Source organism: Cynocephalus volans, chromosome 2 (assembly GCF_027409185.1).
Source record: "Cynocephalus volans isolate mCynVol1 chromosome 2, mCynVol1.pri, whole genome shotgun sequence".
In the NCBI taxonomy this organism is placed as follows: Eukaryota; Metazoa; Chordata; class Mammalia; order Dermoptera; family Cynocephalidae; genus Cynocephalus; species Cynocephalus volans.
Window position 1 is genome coordinate 122,855,571 of NC_084461.1, and position 21,076 is coordinate 122,876,646.

General features: G+C 34.1%; 1 protein-coding gene across 8 annotated transcripts in view; it reads left to right on the forward strand.

Moving 5' to 3' along the window:
* The window catches only part of MATR3 (matrin 3), a 47,221-nt gene that overhangs the window by 21,689 nt on the left and 4,456 nt on the right, over positions 1-21,076 (forward strand). For all 8 annotated transcript variants that reach the window (XM_063085606.1, XM_063085614.1, XM_063085607.1 and 5 more), the window contains 11 exons: positions 8,022-9,110; positions 14,215-14,276; positions 15,248-15,289; positions 15,641-15,753; positions 16,006-16,058; positions 16,651-16,776; positions 17,284-17,409; positions 17,679-17,846; positions 19,156-19,287; positions 19,726-19,769; positions 19,862-20,231. In XM_063085606.1, the coding sequence (XP_062941676.1) occupies positions 8,199-9,110; positions 14,215-14,276; positions 15,248-15,289; positions 15,641-15,753; positions 16,006-16,058; positions 16,651-16,776; positions 17,284-17,409; positions 17,679-17,846; positions 19,156-19,287; positions 19,726-19,769; positions 19,862-20,231 (2,148 nt within the window). In that variant the 5' untranslated portion in view covers positions 8,022-8,198. The remainder of the gene's footprint in view (positions 1-8,021; positions 9,111-14,214; positions 14,277-15,247; positions 15,290-15,640; positions 15,754-16,005; positions 16,059-16,650; positions 16,777-17,283; positions 17,410-17,678; positions 17,847-19,155; positions 19,288-19,725; positions 19,770-19,861; positions 20,232-21,076) is intronic.

Here is a 21,076-nt window from a genome sequence, read left to right on the forward strand (position 1 = left end):
CTAATTTAGAGTCCCAGTAACCTGTGGTTGTTGGTACCTATCCTCAGGCAGAAACAGATTAGTAGGAAAACATAAGAGGGTGCCCACTGGGGTGAGGTAGGTAGTTCTTCCCAGCTACTGCTGCTGGCTAAGAAGAGCAAGGGAAAAACAATAAAATGCCTATAAGTGTCTTATTGGGTGGGCAGTAAATGCTGCAAGTGTGGAAAGTTCTGTCATGTGTCTTTTAACAATGTGGATACATCCTGAGAAATGGGTCATTAGGTGATTTTGGTTGTGCAAACGTTATAGAGCGTACTTACACACATTTATGTTAAATAGACTACTATACACCTTCAGCTCCATTATAGTCTTATGGGACCGCCCTCATATATGCAGTTGGTCATTGAAATGTGTATGCAGTGCATGGATATAATCTTTTAACATTAGGATCTAAATAGGATTTTTTATTTGCAGTATCATCTGTTGCTGTCAGATTATGAAGATGCATAATTTTTAAATCTTTCAGGGTGATTCATGTGGCTTTTTCCTCCTTTGTGGGTATTAGGATATCTCCCTTTTGGTATAGTAACTCACAGCGGAGGAAACCTATGTAAAATTTTGAAATCAAATATTTGAGTGCCTAACTCACATAGTAGTGGGGAAGGAAAAATAATATCAAAGAAATACAAACATTCGAACTTAAAATATTTTGTGAGAAGACGTGGAACAGCAGACCATAGTTTTCTGAAAGAGCATCATGGAGGAGGGAGCACCAGGAGACAACCAAGAAAAATATTCATAGCGGTTTTCTTGGTAATGGCAAGAAATTGAAAACAGTTTAAATGACTATTGTCTGCAGAATAGATAAGTATATATGCATACATAATGGTGTCTATATTGCAGTGAAAATGTAGGTTTAACTCATTTATGTATAAATGTGGATAAATAAGTTTTTTAAAGCAAGTAAGAACAATGTGTATTAAGTCAATTTGTATAAAGTTCAGAAATGCAAAATTAAACACTTTTTCTTTTCTTGGGGGTGGGGTGGTTGGATGGTCTAGGGATCTAACCCTGGACTTTGGTGTTATCAGCACATCACACACCATGCTCTAGCCAGCCCTAACAACACTTTTCTTTAAGGTTACATACATTAAAAGTGGTAAACCTGAAAAACAAGGGACTGGGGCTGGCTGGTTAGCTTAGTTGATTGATAACAACAAGGTCCAGGGTTTAGATCCCTGTACCAGCAAGCTGTCAAAAAAATTGAAAAAAGAAAAACAAGGGACTGCAGAAGGGGAGGGAGGATTCATTGGAAATTGTCAGGTAGGAGATTTCTAAGGTCTTGTTAGCATTCTGTTCTGTCTCTAAAAATTTGGGTGCTTGTATACACTATGGTTTATATAATAAATGGCATGATTAAGGAGGGGATTGCTGGACCTTACGAGAATTATTAGTATTACAAATCAAATGAGAGGAGGGATGCATTCAGCTAATAATTTTATTTACACAAGCACTGAGCAGTCTTTGTAAATGGAATAGCAAGCAGGCCTTTCTATAAGATGTTGGGTTATGGTGGGAAATAGGTTTAGAGAAGTAAGATGGAACCAATACATGAAAGGCATTGAAAACCATAGTGCAGTTAGAGCATGTTGTTGTAACACCAAGATCAAGGGTTCAGATCCACATACCTGCCAGATGTCAAAAAAAAAGAAAAAACCTTAGTGCAGACTTCGTGTAGTAAGTGGTAAGAAGTAGCAGGTTTTTGAGCAGGAGCGTGAAATAATGAGCAGTGTTTCAGGAGGTGATGAGCTGTGAGCATGGATGCGAGCAGGTCAGCTGAAAGGCAGGAGGACTCGAGTAAGGTTATGACGGAGAGAAAGAATAGAAAGGTCACAAGGCTGCATTCTGAAGGATGAGAAGATAATTTGAAAACCAGTTGGCAATAAGGAATGAAGAAAGAAGAGGTTTAATTTGTCCACTTTCACTAGAATCGGCTTCTCTTCCTTGATCTAATCTGTCAAAGTTACTATCAGTCTTTAAATCTGGTTTTTTAAGCTGCTTCCTGTTGAGGTTTGACAGAGCTAAAATTTGAATTCCAGCTTTGAATAGAAATGGATAGGACATTAAAGTTAACGTGTGGAATAGGGAGTATAGTGCAAGTGAAAGGTTTGTAAGTCCTTTTATTCATGTGTCCCTTGGATTGATCCTTTTATCTCCAAAGTTTTTCTCATATAAAAATAAAGAAAAATGAATTTTACCTTATTTCTCAGTTTTGTGAGGATTGGGTTACATAAAAATAGATTACTGTGTGCTTACTTTGTGCCAGACGGTATTCTAAGTGTTTTATATAGACTAATTTATTAAATCTTTACAGCTTTATGAAGTAGGTATTATTTTTATTCCTGTTTCACATATTAGGAAACAAAGAGATGTGCATTAATTTGCTTAAAGTCACAGTTATTTTGTAGTAGAACTTGTATTCAAATCGAGGCATCGGGTTCCAAAAATCTAGTATATAAGAAATCAAAGAGTTGTGCAAATGTTTGTAGAAACCAAGAAAGTAGAATATTGAGCGGAGGGAAAAATCTTAAGGGTGCAGAATGGAGCTTTGAGAGATACCATTGGTTTTGCTTAAGTAGAGAAGAGTGTAAAGCAGTTTGAATTATAGATCAAATCAAGAGTGAACGTTGTCATGTAAATAGAATAACTTTCTATCTTGTAGTATGTTTGCTTAATCATTTTTTTTATGTAGCTTTAATCTGAAAATGCTTTGTGCCTGATTGAAAGTCAGTAGAAAAAAATTTTAAACCTAGAAGAAAATAAATATTACCCCAAGTCTGAGTAGGAATTTCTTCTACTGATTAACGTGAAGTTGTCTTCTCAGCAGCTGAAGACACTCTGCAGCACTTTTTTTTTTTTTTTTTTTTTTTTTACCCCCACTGTTTATGCACTCTTAATTATCATTAAGAAGTGGATCAAGAAGTGGAGTGTAAGTTGAATACAGGTCTGTCAGGTGGATCAAGAGTGATAGTCTTTAAAGCACTTGAAAATATTAATATTTGGTTTTCAATTTTTCTGGCACTACACTTCCTGTTTTAACTTTCCTATTGTGTGATGACACATACTGCTTTATACAAAGCTGAAATTAATAGAGCTGGGACTTTATTTCTTAAGAGGTTTACTATTTAAATTATTTAGTACTTTATTTTATTGAAAAAATTCTTCAGCCACTCAAAGTTATGTGCCATACTAAAATGAGATTATGGCACTCAAGAACACAGATTAGAGAGTTTAAGATTTTAAAGTGGCCCAAACTCTAGGAAAAAATTAGTAATTCCTCGGATAGTATAATCACTTAAAAAAGCAAACCCTTAAAAGAAATAATTGTTACAAAACATATTGAGAAAGGGTATAATGATGTAAACTAGCATTATTAAAATGAGAGATAACTTTTTTTTAGTGAAAAATTTCTAGCACTTTTAAAATGGAAACTAGGTTGGTAAGTATAAAACCATTATAAAATTTAATAAGTGAGAAAAATTTAAATAAAGGATTAGCCCAACCCTGTGCTTGAACTGAAAATTGAGTTAGGTGCTTAGTTTATTAAAAGTCCTGACCACAGGAATCAATAATTTTGTGTAATTGATGACAAAAATCAAGCAGCTACCTTTCGAAAGGTAGTTTTGAGGTTACTGATTGTGAACTATTCCTACCATCTGTCATTGACATGGTTAGGACATTTGTACTATATTGGCATTGTTGGCAGCTGCCTTAAACATATTTGGTATATTTTCACATGAATAAGTTTAAAAATGACAAGGGTGTTTCACCTTGATAGAACATTGGGAAATCTGAAAATGTCTTGCTCTTTCCACCCTTTTGTGTGTTTATAATTCAGAATGGGAAAATAGAAGAAACTGTAATTTTCTTGCTGTTGCTTGTAAGTTTTTATGTGAGATTATTGGGTTAAAATAATGTCAACATGAGGATATTTTCCCTTCATTATCTCTGAATATCTCTAGTTTTATGGTTAAACCACCCTAAAATTAGTTGTTTTTAAGAAGTTAGTATTTCACACAGTTGAGAACATAGCTAAAGAGCGTTATGTTAGTAGTAGATACCTTTTAAAACAATTTAAATTTTGAATTTAGAAGCTGAAAGTCTTTTCATTTTTTTCTGTAATAACTTTTAAAGAATTAAATTTGGGCTTGTGCTCATTTTAGTAATACTGCCAAGTAGCCCTCTGAAAGAATGATTAAGCGGATTAATAGATAGTCTTTGTTTTACATAGGTGGAAACCTAGATCTGGAACAGCATTTGCTTTGTTCTCCATGAATTTTCAGGGTGTGTCAAATTTTTTATCTTTTTCTGAAAAAATTTTTGTGTGTGTGTGGCCGGTAAGGGGATCGCAACCCTTGGCTTGGTGTCGCCCGCACTGTGCACACCTGCCGAACCCGCAGTGGGAGCGCCGCTGCACTCCCGAGTGCACCACGAGGCGGCCCTTTTTCTGAAATATTTTAATATTCCACTTTTAATTGGTGAAGAAAGTAAATCCAATAAAGAATATCAGCTGATGTGGAATGGGGGGTAGAATATTAACCAAAACTTTTTTTAAAGTTTATTAATATTATTTTTTGCATTCTATGATGATGTTGCGGAGCACTTGGGGGGAGGGGAATAGGGGAAGGAGGAAGGGAATAAGGTGGTGGGAGAAGGAGGAAGGAGGAGGAGAGACAGGGTTGAGGCCTGTGGCACGCCCCCCTCATTCCTGCAGGGGAGACCAAGGGGCTTCCAGAAATACTTCTTAACCATAAATAAGAATAGTATTTGTTGAGATTTGTTTAGATGTTGAATCTGTGAATCTAATATTTTTAAGACAGCTTAAAATTGTATCATGGCTGGCCGGTGGGCTCAGTTGGTTAGAGCACAGCCTTATAACACCAAGGTCACAGGTTCGGATCCCTGTACCGCCAATTGCCTAAAAATAAAATTGTATCATGAAATAGATTTGTAAGTTCCAGGTTAACTATTCAGAATTGTCTATAAAAATGAATTTTAAGCCCATTTGTTGAGAATTTGATTATCAAATTGTAGTAAATGGCATTTGTGAAGTGAAATTATGGATAATGTTGGCAGTCTTTTTTTTTTTTTTTTTTTTTTTTTTTGCTGCCTTGGTTTTGGGTGGAGGTGCTTTCTTTTTTGGAACCAAAGGGTTCTGCGTTGATGGGCATTTAGAATTTCTTATATAGAGATTTTAAATGGTCAAGTTGGATTTTAATGTTACATTCTTAGTTTAGTTTTCTCAAAGGAACTACTCCCAAAATTGTATTAATCTCTAGTGAAGTTTATTGTAAAAAGGCAAAATTATAATTATGGGGGAAATACTGTAAAAACACTAGTCTTATATAGTTTTAGTATTTTAATGTTTCAGTATTGTGCTAATTTTTTAATGTCTCAATATTTTGCTCATAGGCAGTAGGTCCCATGTGAATGAGCCTTTAAAAATAGCTGTACATCTCATGTTCGACACTGACCAAAGACAGTGGAAAAACTTTTTTTTTTTTTTTTTTTTTTGTCTTTTTGTGACCGGTAAAGGGGATTGCAACCCTTGGCTTGGTGTCGTCCGCACCACGTGCACCGGCCATTCCTATATAGGATCCGAACCGTGGCGGGAGCGCTGCTGCACTCCGAAGCGCTGCAATCTCCCGAGTGCGCCACGGGGCCGGCCCGAAAAACTTTTTAATAAATGCTTTCTCAACAGTGCTGTCATGTCTGATTCCTCTCAATTTCTTTGTTCTAATAAAAACAATAACGTGGTTTGAATAATTGTGCTTTTCTCAGAAATCCAACTTAAGTTCCTTTTCAGTACTCTTATTACTTTAATGTCCTAGTATGGAGCTGCGTTTTAAGTTGAAGCTCTGAGTATCTTAATATTTAAGGTTCTAATGGAATTACACATTATCATGGGATTTACATTGTTTGTCTTTCCCCTTTTCTGACGTCTATTTTGTGTTTTGTGTTAAGGTTATCGTCTTTTACCTTTACTTAACTTTTCCTTTTGTAGATCCACTGTTTTCATATAAGCTGCCGAAAAATGTAATTGAGGTCTTTGTAATCTAACAACTGTATTTTCTTAAAATACAGCCATTTGAAAAATACTGCACATAATTATGATACCATTGTGTAAGTTCTTTGAGCGAGAATAATAGATAATAGTTCTTTCAAAAACAAAGCTTTGGCAATAACATGAAAGTCTAAAGTTACAATTAATAATAATCCTGATACTTAAAATTTTTATTTTGAAAAACCCTCTATAGGTTTTGATTTTTTAAATAAAGTATACATGAAAATGTAGAGGGTCCTACCAATGTTTACATAGTATTTTGACTGCTGTTCTTTATGGCATTTATAAGACATATCAAAGAAACTTTCATCCAAAGAAGTCCACTTATTCTTGTCTTTATTTTATTGATCTTATCTTAAAGCTTAAGTAGTTTACATAATGGATCTTGTGTTAGAACTAGTTTCTTTTGGTGTCTTTTCTCAAATTCATCTTTCTTGGTGTGCAAAAACATCTGTAACTCCAGCCACCTCTGATAGCATTTCTGTGTCTTTTGACTTTATTATATCTATTTTTAAAAATCTAGTCTAAATCTTTCTTGCTTGTAACTTTTTTTTATTCTTCCTCTGCCACTGTATTTGTCCAGTGTATCCTTACTATCATTGGTGGAATTGGTCCTGTAATAGACTTGCAATAATTGAATATTACCTGGTTTTTGTTGTAATAAAGTTTAACATATTAAACTACCAGTGCTTAGGTGTATGGGTGACCAAACATAAAACTTAACTAAGCAATGCCTCCTAGTAGAATTCCATAGTAAACAACTTCAGATTTACGTCTGTATGTAGTTGTGATTATAAAATTGTCTCACTGAGGATATTTGTATACATCTTTTAATAAATATTTTATGGAATCATATGTAAATGCTTTGCACATTCTTATTTGACAATTTATGAAGTACAATGATAATGATTTAAGAAAGAAAATGAAAAAACTTCATCCAGAAATACATCTTGGAGGCTCATAATCAGAATTTAATTTTTCCAGATGATTGGGCTATTCTTGTGAAAAGTTTACAGGAATCTGTGTAATCAAGATCTCATTTTCATTTTTGCCTGTTTTAGCTCTAGAGGTACTGTAGCACTGAGCATTAAGTGAGCACTGATGGATGCTAACTTGGAAAGTTTCCCTTCTTTAAATCACTTATATTTCCTGTACCTGGTTTTTTCTTGGGCGGTCTCCTATTTCTGTACTGTGACCAGAGTTAGTTCTCCTTACCTTACAAGATTAGATTTGAAGTAAGCACTGCCTGAGGTAGGAAGATCAACAAGAAGGCAGTTAGTTATACGACCTAAATTTGGGCAGAAATCCTCAAAACTGGAGGAAATTACTTATTTTTCTTATTCATTTCTGTCTTCACCTCAAATTGATATTGTTGCATAAAGATCTCAACTGTTATGTTTGGTCTTAGATCTTATGCTAGGTACTTGACACCTAAGCTTCATTTACTTGTAATATTACTTGGTTCTTCCTGATAGTGATAATAGGTCTCATTTTCCACAGCAGAATACAACTGATTTCATCTTTGACTTGCTGACCTTGATTTTTGTTTTTAGTCTTCTGGAACTTAAGCCATCATACTATAGGATGTGTTTTTATTCTTCTAAAAGAAGAGACCCATCTATATTTTTACTGAAATTTTGATGTACTCAGACATCTAACCCTTCAATTTAAGTGTTTTTAAACTCAGTATGGAATTCCCTTTAATAGTTAAACTTTATAGCATGAAAAGCTACTTTTTAAATATCTATATGCAGGCTCTGCATACATCTGGAATCTGTTTAAGATATGTAATAAATTTCTTGTAAGTTTGAGATCTTAAATGGTTTTTTTAATCGACATGATGCGTAAGTTTTTTTTTCTTAAAAAAACGGCATCTACTTAAAGGGATTTATGACTAAAATTGCTTATTTTTCTACAGAGTTGTCTGCTGGTTCTCAGCTTGAAGAAGATTCTACAGTCCTTATTGATCCTTTTTCTTGGCGTTACCATTTTTTGAAGCAAAGTTAACCTAGCTTTCTAGTTTGAGCTTTCTTTTTGGCCGTCTTTAAAAAAAATTTTTTTTTAATCTATAAAATAGACAAGAGATAGTTCTACAATGTCCAAGTCATTCCAGCAGTCATCTCTCGGTAGGGACTCACAGGGTCATGGGCGTGACCTGTCTGCAGCAGGAATAGGCCTTCTTGCTGCTGCTACCCAGTCTTTAAGTATGCCAGCATCTCTTGGAAGGATGAACCAGGGTACTGCACGCCTTGCTAGTTTAATGAATCTTGGAATGAGTTCTTCATTGAATCAACAAGGAGCTCATAGTGCACTGTCTTCTGCTAGTACTTCTTCCCATAATTTGCAGTCTATATTTAACATTGGAAGTAGAGGTCCACTCCCTTTGTCTTCTCAACACCGTGGAGATGCAGACCAGGCCAGTAACATTTTGGCCAGTTTTGGTCTGTCTGCTAGAGACTTAGATGAACTGAGTCGTTATCCAGAGGACAAGATTACTCCTGAGAATTTGCCCCAAATCCTTCTACAGCTTAAAAGGAGGAGAACTGAAGAAGGCCCTACATTGAGTTATGGTAGAGATGGCAGATCTGCTACACGGGAGCCACCATACAGAGTACCTAGGGATGATTGGGAAGAAAAAAGGCACTTTAGAAGAGATAGTTTTGATGATCGTGGTCCTAGTCTCAACCCAGTGCTTGATTATGACCATGGAAGTCGTTCTCAAGAATCTGGTTATTATGACAGAATGGATTATGAAGATGACAGATTAAGAGATGGAGAAAGGTGTAGGGATGATTCTTTTTTTGGTGAGACCTCGCATAACTATCATAAATTTGACAGTGAGTATGAGAGAATGGGACGTGGTCCTGGCCCCTTACAAGAGAGATCTCTCTTTGAGAAAAAGCGGGGCGCTCCTCCAAGTAGCAATATTGAAGACTTCCATGGACTCTTACCGAAGGGTTATCCCCATCTGTGCTCTATATGTGATTTGCCAGTTCATTCTAATAAGGTGAGTTAATGCAACAGATACTTCTAATTTCTTTTACGTTGTAGTGCCTATTCTGTATTTACCTATATCTTTTACTCTAATTCTGTAGTCTGATGACACTGAGTTGATCAAGAATTTTTATACTTTTGAGAACACTTACTTTATTTGGAAGGTAATTGTTTTTGAGCATTTTAAACCAGGGCTTTACATTAATACAATCTGCCTAGATTACTTCTGGCCACAAAGCTGTCATCCATTGGGATTATCTTGTTGGTTTTTGGCATCAGTATGTTCTTCTTAATCATATATTTAAGCAGGTTTTTTTTTCTGCTTTGTTGAATTGTTCTAAGCATTTTTTTTGCAGTCAATGTGCTCTGCCATTCAGGATGCTAGATTTCAACTCTCCATCTGTCTTGATTGCTGATTTGTATGTAGTAAAGATGTATTCTTGAACAATTCTCTTTTTTTCCTTATCTGTGGCAACAGGGAAAGAGTTAATGTAGAGCCCTGGTGTTTGTTTCAGTATGTTTCATATTTTAGATTAGTTCATTCTTCCTTTTTTAATTTCCCTTTAACACAAACTCTCATACTGTGAAATTTTTCATCGTTTTTTTTCTCCTTTTCCACAACTTTCTTAAACATACTTCAAAACTCACTTTTTATTATCCCATATTGCATCTATCCCTTTAGAGACTTGGACAAATCAACTACTACAGTATCCTGCTCTGTGTTCCTCATAAGCAAATTCTTTTTCTGACTTAGGCTTAGACTTCTGGTACTAGTCATTATGAAAAAAAGATTCTAATCCTCCTTTGCTTTAAATTATCACATCTGGCAAAATGGGAACTTTTTCAAAATGCCCTTTTAAATACATTGTCCTTTCTCTTTCAACTTTTTCAGTGTTACTCATTCTCACTGTTTTTTTTCTCTCAATATACAGTACAGTTGACTTAAAGTCAACGTTATAGCTCTCCCCCTAGCTTGATCTGTAATCTGTGACCATCCATTTTTCCTGACGTGCTATGTAGTTATTCTACTTTAATGGAACAAGTTGCTGCGGTGAAATTAATTTGATGGTTACTGTTACAGGGTTTTCATTACAGTAACATCTGAAAGGGTCATTTTCTTTTCATATCTGTTCCTTTCAAATGCATTTTTTAGTGAGTATTGATTTTTTAGTAGACTAAATCATATCATTAGAGATTTTGTTTTTAATATTCTACTTAAGAGTATTATGAATCACTCCCTTTCCTATATTTGGATCTCAGTATTTTTGTGTTTTAATCTTTATACTGAAGTAAATGAACACAAATCATAAATTTAGGTTCATAGATTTATTTTCACTTAAGAAATAGAACCCCAAACTCATAAAAGTCAGGAATTTTAATTGGTAGGTGTTTTTGGTTTTATCTTTTTCCAAATTTGTTGGATGTACTAAATATATCATGGATATATTTCTTTTCTGTTTAGAACTAAACATGTTTTAGTATGTTGCAAATTGGTATAATGAAAAGGTCCGTTAAACTTTAGTGACTCCAATTTTTTCTACATTATTTCTTTCTTGTTTGTAAAGAAATAGCAGAAATGGCAGTATGACCAATGTTTTCAGAAAGGATCTCTAAATTACAAGAAAAAGAGATAGTTGCAGTGTGTCAATTGAAAGTGATTTTAAGGGGCTTGAAACTTTGATGCTGGAGTCATCATAAAGCTGTGGAGATACCATAAAGGACCATAGAAGGGAACCATGAGAGGACTTACACCAGAGAAAAGTTTCTGTTTCTATATACGATTATTCTTTTCTCTCCAAATTTTGCCACCTTCTAGTTCCTAAAGAGGGGTAACAACTTAAGTAGGTGTAAATTAACAGAAGAGCAGTTTAAAAATGTTTGGGGCTGGCTGGTTAGCTCACCTGGTTAGAGCATGGTGCTGATAACACCAAGGCCAAATGGTTTGGATCCCCTTACCAGCCAGCTTCAAAACCTAAAAAAACAAACAAAAAAATCTGATGAAACTTTGGATTCAAGAGTAAGATACCCTACCCTAGTGTAAGAGGTACTTTAGCTGTGAAAAATGTCCTAGCTAGTTTTGGTATTCTGTCAGAGTACTGAGTACATTTAAGAACTTTTTTTAGAGACCTTTTGTTTAATTGTTTGATTTACAAAATTTATGATTAAATGGGACCTATTTTAAGAAGTTTAAACACATGGATTCTGTTAATGTTTTCTGGTTGCCTTAACATAGCTGATGTTTTCTATGTATGTGCCTTATTGAAAAAATAATTAAATATGCACTTTAGCAGTGGACTCCTCATTGTATAACTGATACAGAAACGACTTTAGAGAAAATTCCTGTGGTGGAAATAGATAATGAAAAATTTTTAAACATTTAATCCTGCTCTCTGGTATTGCTGCATAACTTGGAAAATCTGTTCTTTTCACTTAGTGGTAATGTCAAATAATCAACATAATCAAAAGTTCTTCTTACTATGAAGTAAGAGGCTTAGGCGAAAAATATGGTCTAATTTGTTATCATGATGGAGAGTCATTATTTTTGATATTTTTAGGCGTCTTTAAGTGATAGTGTTGCTTTTATTTCTTTCTGGGCCATTTTAGAACGTCAACTTGCTCTTCTACACAATCTCAAACTTCCCTCAAGTTTCTTTCACTTAAAGAAAATTACCCACTACAGCCCTTTTGCTGTTGGGTCATTTAAGTTTATATTTTTCCTTTTAGTATTACTCTAGAAGCCATTATATTATTCCTTATTCTGCCATTTTCGAAGTCCTTCCCCAATTATTCTTTATTCATATAACTTTTAAAGTATTTCAAATACAAGGGTACTTCAGAAAGTTTGTGGAAAAGTAGAATTAAAAGATAATATGAGTCTTTCCATAAATAGGGGAGGGGGGGTGGTTGGCTGGTACATGGATTGAACCCTGGATCTTGGTGTGTGTTGTCAACACCGCACTCTAACCCACTGAACTAACTGGCCAGCCTTCCATGAACTTTTTGAAGTACCCTCGTATATCAAGATGAATGTAGTTTTCCTACAGAAACTTGTGAATTCGAAAAGTGAATCTTTATTCTTTATTACTTTAACGTAAGAGTTACCTCAATGTATAATCCAAGCACATAAGTTTTTTTTTAAAAAAACCCTTTCATTCTGAGTCCTCACCTTAAACCAGACAATAGTAAAGTTAGTTGTGGTAGTGCAGAATAGTAATGGTGAGTTTGGGAAGTACACGACTGATCTGATCTTGGTGGTCCTTCTGAATTCAAAGCATGCCTAATAGGATAGCATTTATTCCTCTCTCAAAACATTACTGCTTAAAGATATTTCTAATAAAATCTGCAGGTTTTTAGTTCAGAAACTTCTAAGTTAATGTATTTGTTTAATCCCTGTTCTGAATTTTGTGAACTTTACTAATGGCACCTCTTACTTACAGGCATTTTAAAAGTGGCCTCCAACAAACAAGTCAATGGTCTGTTACTTTGCAAGTAGAAACTTTATAAGAGGTCTTCAAAATGTTCATGGGAAGATCCATATTGTCTTTTAATTCTGTTTTTCCATGAACTTTTTCGAGTACCTTCATATATATCCCAAATATCTGATTGTAGAGCCATTTAGAGAGATCTCTGTGTTCCTTAGCTACTAGCCATTGTTTTAAAAAGACAATCTAGCTTTGAGAGACATGGGAGTAGTAGTTGATAGCTCCCTGTGTTCTAAAGAAGTACCATTCTATTTGGATGTGTTTTCTCTTAGTTCTTTCACAGGGTTTTAGATAATTCCAAAAGGACATAGGAATGTATGTAAACTATTGTAGTATAGGTCAGATTTTTAAAATTAGGATTCCATTAAAACTGTCATTCTGAAGCTTTTCAAAAAGGTATATCTTATAATTTGGTGCCTTCAGCTGGGAGACCCTCCTTTAAAAACACACATTGCCTGACCATGTTTGTTTTAGGTAGTGTGGGTGTTGTAGAAATCGCCTCAATTTGTGGAACATCAATAGTGTTTGTAAAATAGGAGTTGTAGAACAAGATGGCTTTATAAGCAGTGCAATAATAGCTTTTTTTTTTTTTTTTTGGAGCTCTTCCTATGTGCTTGGCAAGGGTCTGATAAGCTGATAAGCAGTTTACCTTATTAACTCATTTGCTTTCACAACAACCCTATGAGATTACTGTCCTAGTGAATTTAAATAAGTTGGACCAAGGATTCACATCTAGTAATGTGCAGTGCAGTTTGGGAATGGAACCTAGGCAATCTGGCAGTAGAGTCCACTTTTCCTAATTTTTCTTTCTATAATTGTCTAAAACATTGACTCATTTATATGTGGACGTTTTTCCCTAATGAAAGATAAATTTATTTGAATAAAATAAGAAAGTTAACCCCTTCAAATTTGAAATAACCCAAAAAGGAGCAAATATTGACAGAATGTAATGTTTCCCTCCCTAAAATTTGTAAAAACAGGCACTTCTTAAATTTGCTTCTCTATTTTGGGAAAATAGGAGGTTAACTTTTTGATGAATGGGGAGAATTTTCTAGAAAAGCCATTCCTGTTGAACTGTTAGCCTTTTATGGGCAATGCCAATGCCATGGTGCATTTTAAACTACATATTAGGTAGTATACTTGGAACATTCCTCAAAGGCTGGATGAAATTAAAAACTTTTTAACTAATTGTTCACATTTATAGCATATGTTTTCTAGAAAAGTAGGTAAAGACATGGATATTTTATCATTTAGAGTGCTATAAAATAGTAGTTCTGTTAATATACAGCGAACTTCACTTTGGTCCACAGTAGAAATTAATATGCCTAGCTGATCTCAGGTCAGTTACTACTCTTGATCTTTATTAACTCTACACCTTTTCCCTGTCAAGTCTCAAAGTATGTTGACCAAGTTATCCAGTTTTTCCAAGAATGTGCGTAGCGTATTTGAGGGCAGGATGAAGCTTGAAGGATTCAGAGAAATGGTTTTAAATTAAATCATTGTGATTTAATGAATTAGGCACGTGTTTGTACAGCCTGTAATATTGCAAAGACATTAACATCCTAGAGTTTGAATGGTTCAGATGAAATATTTTAGCTTTATTTTTGTTAATTCTACTAATTTACTTTGCTGCAGGAGTGGAGTCAACATATCAATGGAGCAAGTCACAGTCGTCGATGCCAGCTTCTTCTTGAAATGTAGGAGTTTGAAATACCTTTAAAGCATCCTAATCGTGAATCAGAAACAGCCATTATTGGGTTTTGGGAGTTCATCATTTACTTGTAATATCCACAATGTTGTTATCACATAGTTGATACTGTCCGGGCAATACTAATTACAAACAAAATGTTTAGATCTAGAATCTTACTGAATATTAGATGTAGTGGTAGGGTTATTTAATATTGTTCCTAGGGTAGATACACACTGGTCATTTTTATACAAATTGAAAGAATTGTTAATAAACTTAGTGAAAGATATTCTTTGATACATAAGGAATAGATTCATAATAGCATTTTTAATAATAGTAAATGCTCTAAAAATATGGAAGATGCAGAAAGGGGAGAGGGTGATTAAAAGTTACTAATTAGTTGTTATGCACAATCCTTTATTATATGTTTTTGGCTTTTGAGATACCTTTGGTTCTGAGTTTAGATGACTACAATGAAATGGAATTCCTAAAGTAACTCCTTGCCTAAGCAGCACATGATGCCCATTGTTCACTGGAATTGCAATTTTCACATATGCCTAGCTCTCTTGGGGCTATCCGTTCTTTCTAATGTCACAACTCCACTCTGCTCTTGGTACTTAATATTGGAGAAGGTAAACTTGTGGTCTGGTCTTGTTTCTCTGTGTAACCTACACTTCTAATTCCTTGTGCAACACTTTTCCTCCTTATGATTTAACAAATATAGGAAATTTAATTTCAACATACATTATTTACATTTGCAAATAATACAGAACAAGTAAATTTTCTTTCATTTGGATTATTTTCAAGTTTTGAAATTTTCCTTTTGAAATATTTACATAACATGCTTTAAAACTAATATTTCTAACATTTATGCTCTCAGATAACTTTACTAATAAATGATCTCTATTTTAGAGGCCAAACGAGGCTACTTAATGAAAAGGACAGTTTTATTTTAAAGTTAATTTTCTGGTCTTTTTAAAGCTACCCAGAATGGAATCCTGACAATGATACAGGACACACAATGTAAGTTAAAATTTTTAAAGGTATTGTTTGTAAAGGAGATCAATGTAAGGAATTTTAGGTTTAAACAATTTTCAACATTTCATAAACAAAAATATTTTCAGAATTTCTTTAATGAATATGAGTTTGATAAAAATCACTGCAGTTGAAAGAATTTTTAGAAAACATTTTTGGTTGTAGTTTTTATAATTTTATCGTTAATATAGATTTTCCCTACTTAGTTCACACATACTTCAGATGCCCCCAAAGATTGAAGTGGTCATAGTCATACAAGGAATGCTTTAACAATAAATCTTAATTATTTCTGATGGACCTCTTGATTCATGCTAGTATTTTATATTTTCACAATGCTAGGGGTGATCCATTCATGTTGCAGCAGTCTACAAACCCAGCACCAGGAATTCTGGGACCTCCGCCTCCCTCGTTTCATCTTGGAGGACCAGCTGTTGGACCAAGAGGAAACCTGGGTGATTATTTATTATTCAGATTACTTTTCCCTAATAGCTTTTACCATAAAAATAAAATGCAGTGACTATAGGCAAAAGAACACTCATCAAATGTTATTCAGAAATGGCATTGCATGAAAAGACATCCTAATCATATATTTGTAGTATCTTTTCATTTATGTTTGAAAGATGCCTATTTTTAAAAATTAAAACAGCTTGTTACAGCAAGTACATTTATTAAAGACTGAAACAAATACTTTTTCCCCCATAAAGGTGCTGGAAATGGGAACCTGCAAGGACCTAGACACATGCAAAAAGGCAGAGTGGTTAGTAATATATAGGCCTTGCTCTTACTGTACTTACTGTTTTGGAGAATGTTATTTTACTTAAATTCTTACTAATTGATTCTATATCATGGTTCTTATAGGAAGACTGCTATAGTTTGAAAACCATCAGGCTTTTATATAACTTTGATAATAGTTAAGACGTCTTTTATTAATTTTTATATGTCCATCGTCTAGAGATCTCACCCTGATTCAGTGTCTTAAGAACTTTGCTGGGGCTGGGAGAGACGGGTGTGTAGCTCAGGCCACTTTCCTTTGCCATCTCGAGGCCTCAGCTTTAACAAAATAAAAACTTTGCTGTACAGTTATGTTTACAGTATTCAGTTTAAAAATCAGTGCAAAGACTATCTTTTGGAACTTTGAGACAGTATAACCATGTGGTTATATTCAGAAAGAATTTAACCCAGTGATGTTTGATTTGCTGTGTAGTTTTTAAATTATCTAGAATGTTATGAATTGTTTTAAATACCCTCTTCTGGTTAATTATAGACTATAAAACTTCTAATGCATAACCAGTTTCATATTGCTTTTAAAGAGACTTTTTATTGAGTTGTTTTTTTTCCCTGATGGATAGGAAACTAGCCGAGTTGTTCACATTATGGATTTTCAACGAGGGAAAAACTTGAGGTACCAACTATTACAATTGGTGGAACCATTTGGCGTCATTTCAAATCATCTGATCCTAAATAAAATTAATGAGGTATGAGTTAAGTATGCTATTTATTTGTACTACTAATATATTTCCTAAAGGGAGTAAATAATTTTGTATTAGAGAGGAACTCAATGTCATTTTAAATCATCAATTTGGGATGTAATAGAGGAAAGACCCAGTAATTGAAATATGTCAATAATATTAATTTAGTACTAATGGCCTATTAGTAACTTTATAAATTGTGATCCTTAAGTAGAAATTATCATTGTTATTATCGTACTGTAAGGGGTGTAAAAAAATTCTTTGGGAAAACAGGACTATACCAAAATGATGCCAAATCATTATTTCAATCCAGTAGGCATAGTAAATAATAAAGTAGTTTAGTAGTGTGCATGAATATAATCTAAAGTGACCTTTTAATAAAATAGCAGGTTGTCAATATTGGTGTTTTGTTTTTCAGTTCTTGAAAATGCTTTCTATTTAATGATTAAGTATAATGTCTGAAAAGATTTTGAACAGTTACTTTTTTAGAAGTAATTTTTTGTATAATTTCAGGCATTTATTGAAATGGCAACGACGGAAGATGCTCAGGCTGCAGTGGATTACTATACAACCACGCCAGCATTAGTATTTGGCAAGCCAGTGAGAGTTCATTTATCCCAGAAGTATAAAAGAATAAAGGTAATATCTTTTTTTTTTCTCCAGGTTGTATGTAACCAATCAATAATTAATTATGTACTAAGTTTTATACATAATTATAGTGGGGGGGTTTTGTTGAGTTTTTTTGTGGCTGGCCAGTACAGGTATCTGAATCCTTGACCTCAGTGTCATAACATTGTGCTCTAATCCACTGAGCTAACCAGCCAGTTCATTGTGTTAAATTTTGAATAACGATTATAGCGTACTTATTAGTATGGAACTTGCCCTTTTTTCTTTTTTGTTTATTAAAGAAACCGGAAGGGAAGCCAGATCAGAAGTTTGATCAGAAGCAAGAGCTTGGACGTGTGATACATCTCAGCAATTTACCCCATTCTGGCTATTCTGACAGTGCCGTCCTCAAGCTTGCTGAGCCTTATGGAAAAATAAAGAATTACATATTGATGAGGATGAAAAGTCAGGTAATATACATTTGAAGGTTTTAAAAAAGATAATTTCTCAAAGTGCTTTAAGATTTTCCAGTATATCCTCATTTTTAGTGAGGAAAGCAAGGAGAAGTAGTTTATCTTACAGGTAAGTTTTCTTAGCCGTACAGTGATGAATAATGACTTTTTTTTTAAGTCATAGCAGATGTTTATGGTAAAGCATTGAATAAGTAGTACTGAAAAGTACAAATTGGAAAGTAAAGATCTCTTGTCTTGCCCTAACTGGTAACACTATTTGTTTCTATGGTTTGCTTCCAAAGACATTCCTACACATGTGTATAAATATACTTTTTTTTCCCCTTCAAGTGGGATTATATTTTACTGTTGCTTTTCCACTTTATACATGATTTCATTAAGTAAACTGTAACAAATTCAACTTCCTGGGTTGATGGATGTTTGTATTTCTAGTATTTTGTTTGTATTTTTGGCTGTTAGTGCCAAAAGTTAGTGTTAGTGCTAGCATTATGGATTTCGCAGCATGTGGATTTTTCCATATTGGTATGCATATATTTGAACGATAAAATATCAGGGTTGGTATTCTGGGTAATGATAATTGCTTTTTTTTTTTTTTTTTCTCCAGTATTGCCAAATTGTTTTTCAGCAAGTATGCATTAATTTATAACCACATCAGCATTATTTGAGAGTGCTTTGCAAACAATGATATTACTTTCAAAATCTGAATTTAGTGGCTGAATTAAGTTATCTCATATGTCTTTCATTTAAAAAATTCATAGGAGAACATCTTTTCTTTCTTTTTCTTTTCTTTTTTTTTGACCAGTAAGGGGATCGTAACCCCTGGCTCAGTGCTGTCTGCTCCACGCTCAGCCAGTGAGCGCACCAGTCATCCCTATATAGGATCTGAACCCGCGGCCTCGGCACTATCAGTGCTGCACTCCTCCCGAGTGAGCCATGGGGCCAGCCCTGTTTTTCTTTTTTTGTTAAACACTTTTGTAACTCAACGTTCTGAGTTTATATCCTTCCAGGCTTTTATTTTTCTTTACAGTATTTTGATTAATATCTTTTAAGCTTACTACTTTTTTGCAGAAAGATTATCCAGGTGGTTTACTGTTTGGTGATTCTTACAGTGATTCTTGGGGACTTTGTAAATTTGACAGGTTGTTTTTATTTTTTTCAATGACTTTTAACTCTTAACAGTGTTGCTGTGCTAAAGATTAAATTTCCCTAGCAAGTAGATGGAATAAATAATAAGTACTAGAGTTCCGTACAATTCGATGAAAAATAATGTCTTTTGTGGGGTCTTTTTTTTTTCCCCTCCCCCTTTTAGGCCTTTATTGAGATGGAGACCAGAGAAGACGCAATGGCAATGGTTGACCATTGTTTGAAAAAAGCCCTTTGGTTTCAGGGGAGATGTGTGAAGGTTGACCTTTCTGAGAAATATAAAAAACTGGTACTTAGGGTATGTAGAGCTTGATTTGTCATCATTAAAAATCTTGTCACCTATGTCAAGCCACAACAGTCTTGTAAACATTTCTGTATGTTAAAAGTATAGGATTTGGTTACTGAAATAGAACATACTTTTTTCTGGTCTTCTCTATTAGCAGAAGTCTTTTAACTGGTTAGAGTACCTTTATTGCTTTTATCTACATAAGATTTTATTTGAACAGATTCTGTTACCATAAATGTTTATTAGTCATTTCTCTGTTGGTATGGTGATTCTGATGAACTTCTGACTATAGGTAATTTAATCTCTTGAGTATGGTTATAGGGATTGAATAAATGGAGTTGATTATATAAAAGATGGTCATCAACTGTTAGTTAATTGGATGGCTATATAGTCTGCAAATGAATAATTTTAATATTTTTATTTAACTTCTGTAAAACTTTTGTCTTTCAGATTCCCAACAGAGGCATTGACTTACTGAAAAAAGATAAGTCCCGGTAATTTCATCTTCTGTGTGTTTATATGCACTAATATATTTTTATTTCCCCAACCTAGAAAAGTTAATTGTTGTATATATTTTTGTTTTCAGAAAAAGATCTTATTCTCCTGATGGCAAAGAATCTCCAAGTGATAAGAAATCCAAAACTGATGGTTCCCAGAAGACAGAAAGTGCGGCCGAAGGTAAAGAACAAGAAGAGAAGTCAGGTGAAGATGGTGAGAAAGATACAAAGGATGATCAGACAGAACAGGAACCTAATATGCTTCTTGAATCTGAAGATGAGCTACTTGTAGATGAAGAAGAAGCAGCAGCACTACTAGAAAGTGGCAGTTCAGTGGGAGATGAGACTGATCTTGCTAATTTAGGTGATGTGACTTCTGATGGGAAAAAGGAGCCTTCAGACAAAGCTGTGAAAAAAGATGCAAGTGCTTCAGCAGCAGCAAAGAAAAAGCCTAAAAAGGTAAAGAAAAATTTTATATTAACTTGGTTTAATAAAATACTAGGTCAGATCAATGTTTCAAATTATTTACCTTAGCAGGGTCAGATAAGGAGAATTATGTCATTTATGTCGGAAGGAAAAATCAGATATGAACCAGAATATAAACCTTTAAATCTAAACTCTGCAATAAATAGATTAAATAGGACGTTTATAGTTGCTGAAAAGAAGTCAATTGGCAAAGGAAACTTTTTAGTATTGGAGGCAGAAGGCAAACTATACATGCTTCAGTATTGTAGTGACAGCGTATAAGTATTGGTAGGCAACCTTACAGTACAGCTTGTTTTCATGATGGGATACGAGTTTATAGTAAGTTAGCTGAACCAAGATCTTAAGACATTTTGCCACTCATTCAAAAATCGTTGAATTATTTGAGAAATAGTAGGTTGGTCAGATGCTTTAATAGCTTTTAAGACAATTTTATCAGAACATGGGTCACATGTAACATGGGTTACATGCATGTAAAGTAAGTATAAATTTTAAAATATACACATTATATAAAAAACAGTTAAGCAGAAGACCCGTGGCATACTGACTACCTAACTTAAGGATTAGGATATTAAAATCCCTTTGAAGCAAGCCCCTTATGTTAAATGGTTCTTGAAATGTACAGTGGAATATTTTTTTCATCCTACTCCATTGGTTTTTTTCTAAGCGACATTCACCTCTTAGAAAACTAATATTGACCTCCAGGTTTTGATGGCTTTTTTTTTTTTTTTTTTTTTTTGGCGGCTGGTGGGTACTGGGATCTGAACCCTTGATCCCTGATATTATAAGGCTGTACTCTAACTGAACTAATTAACTGGCCA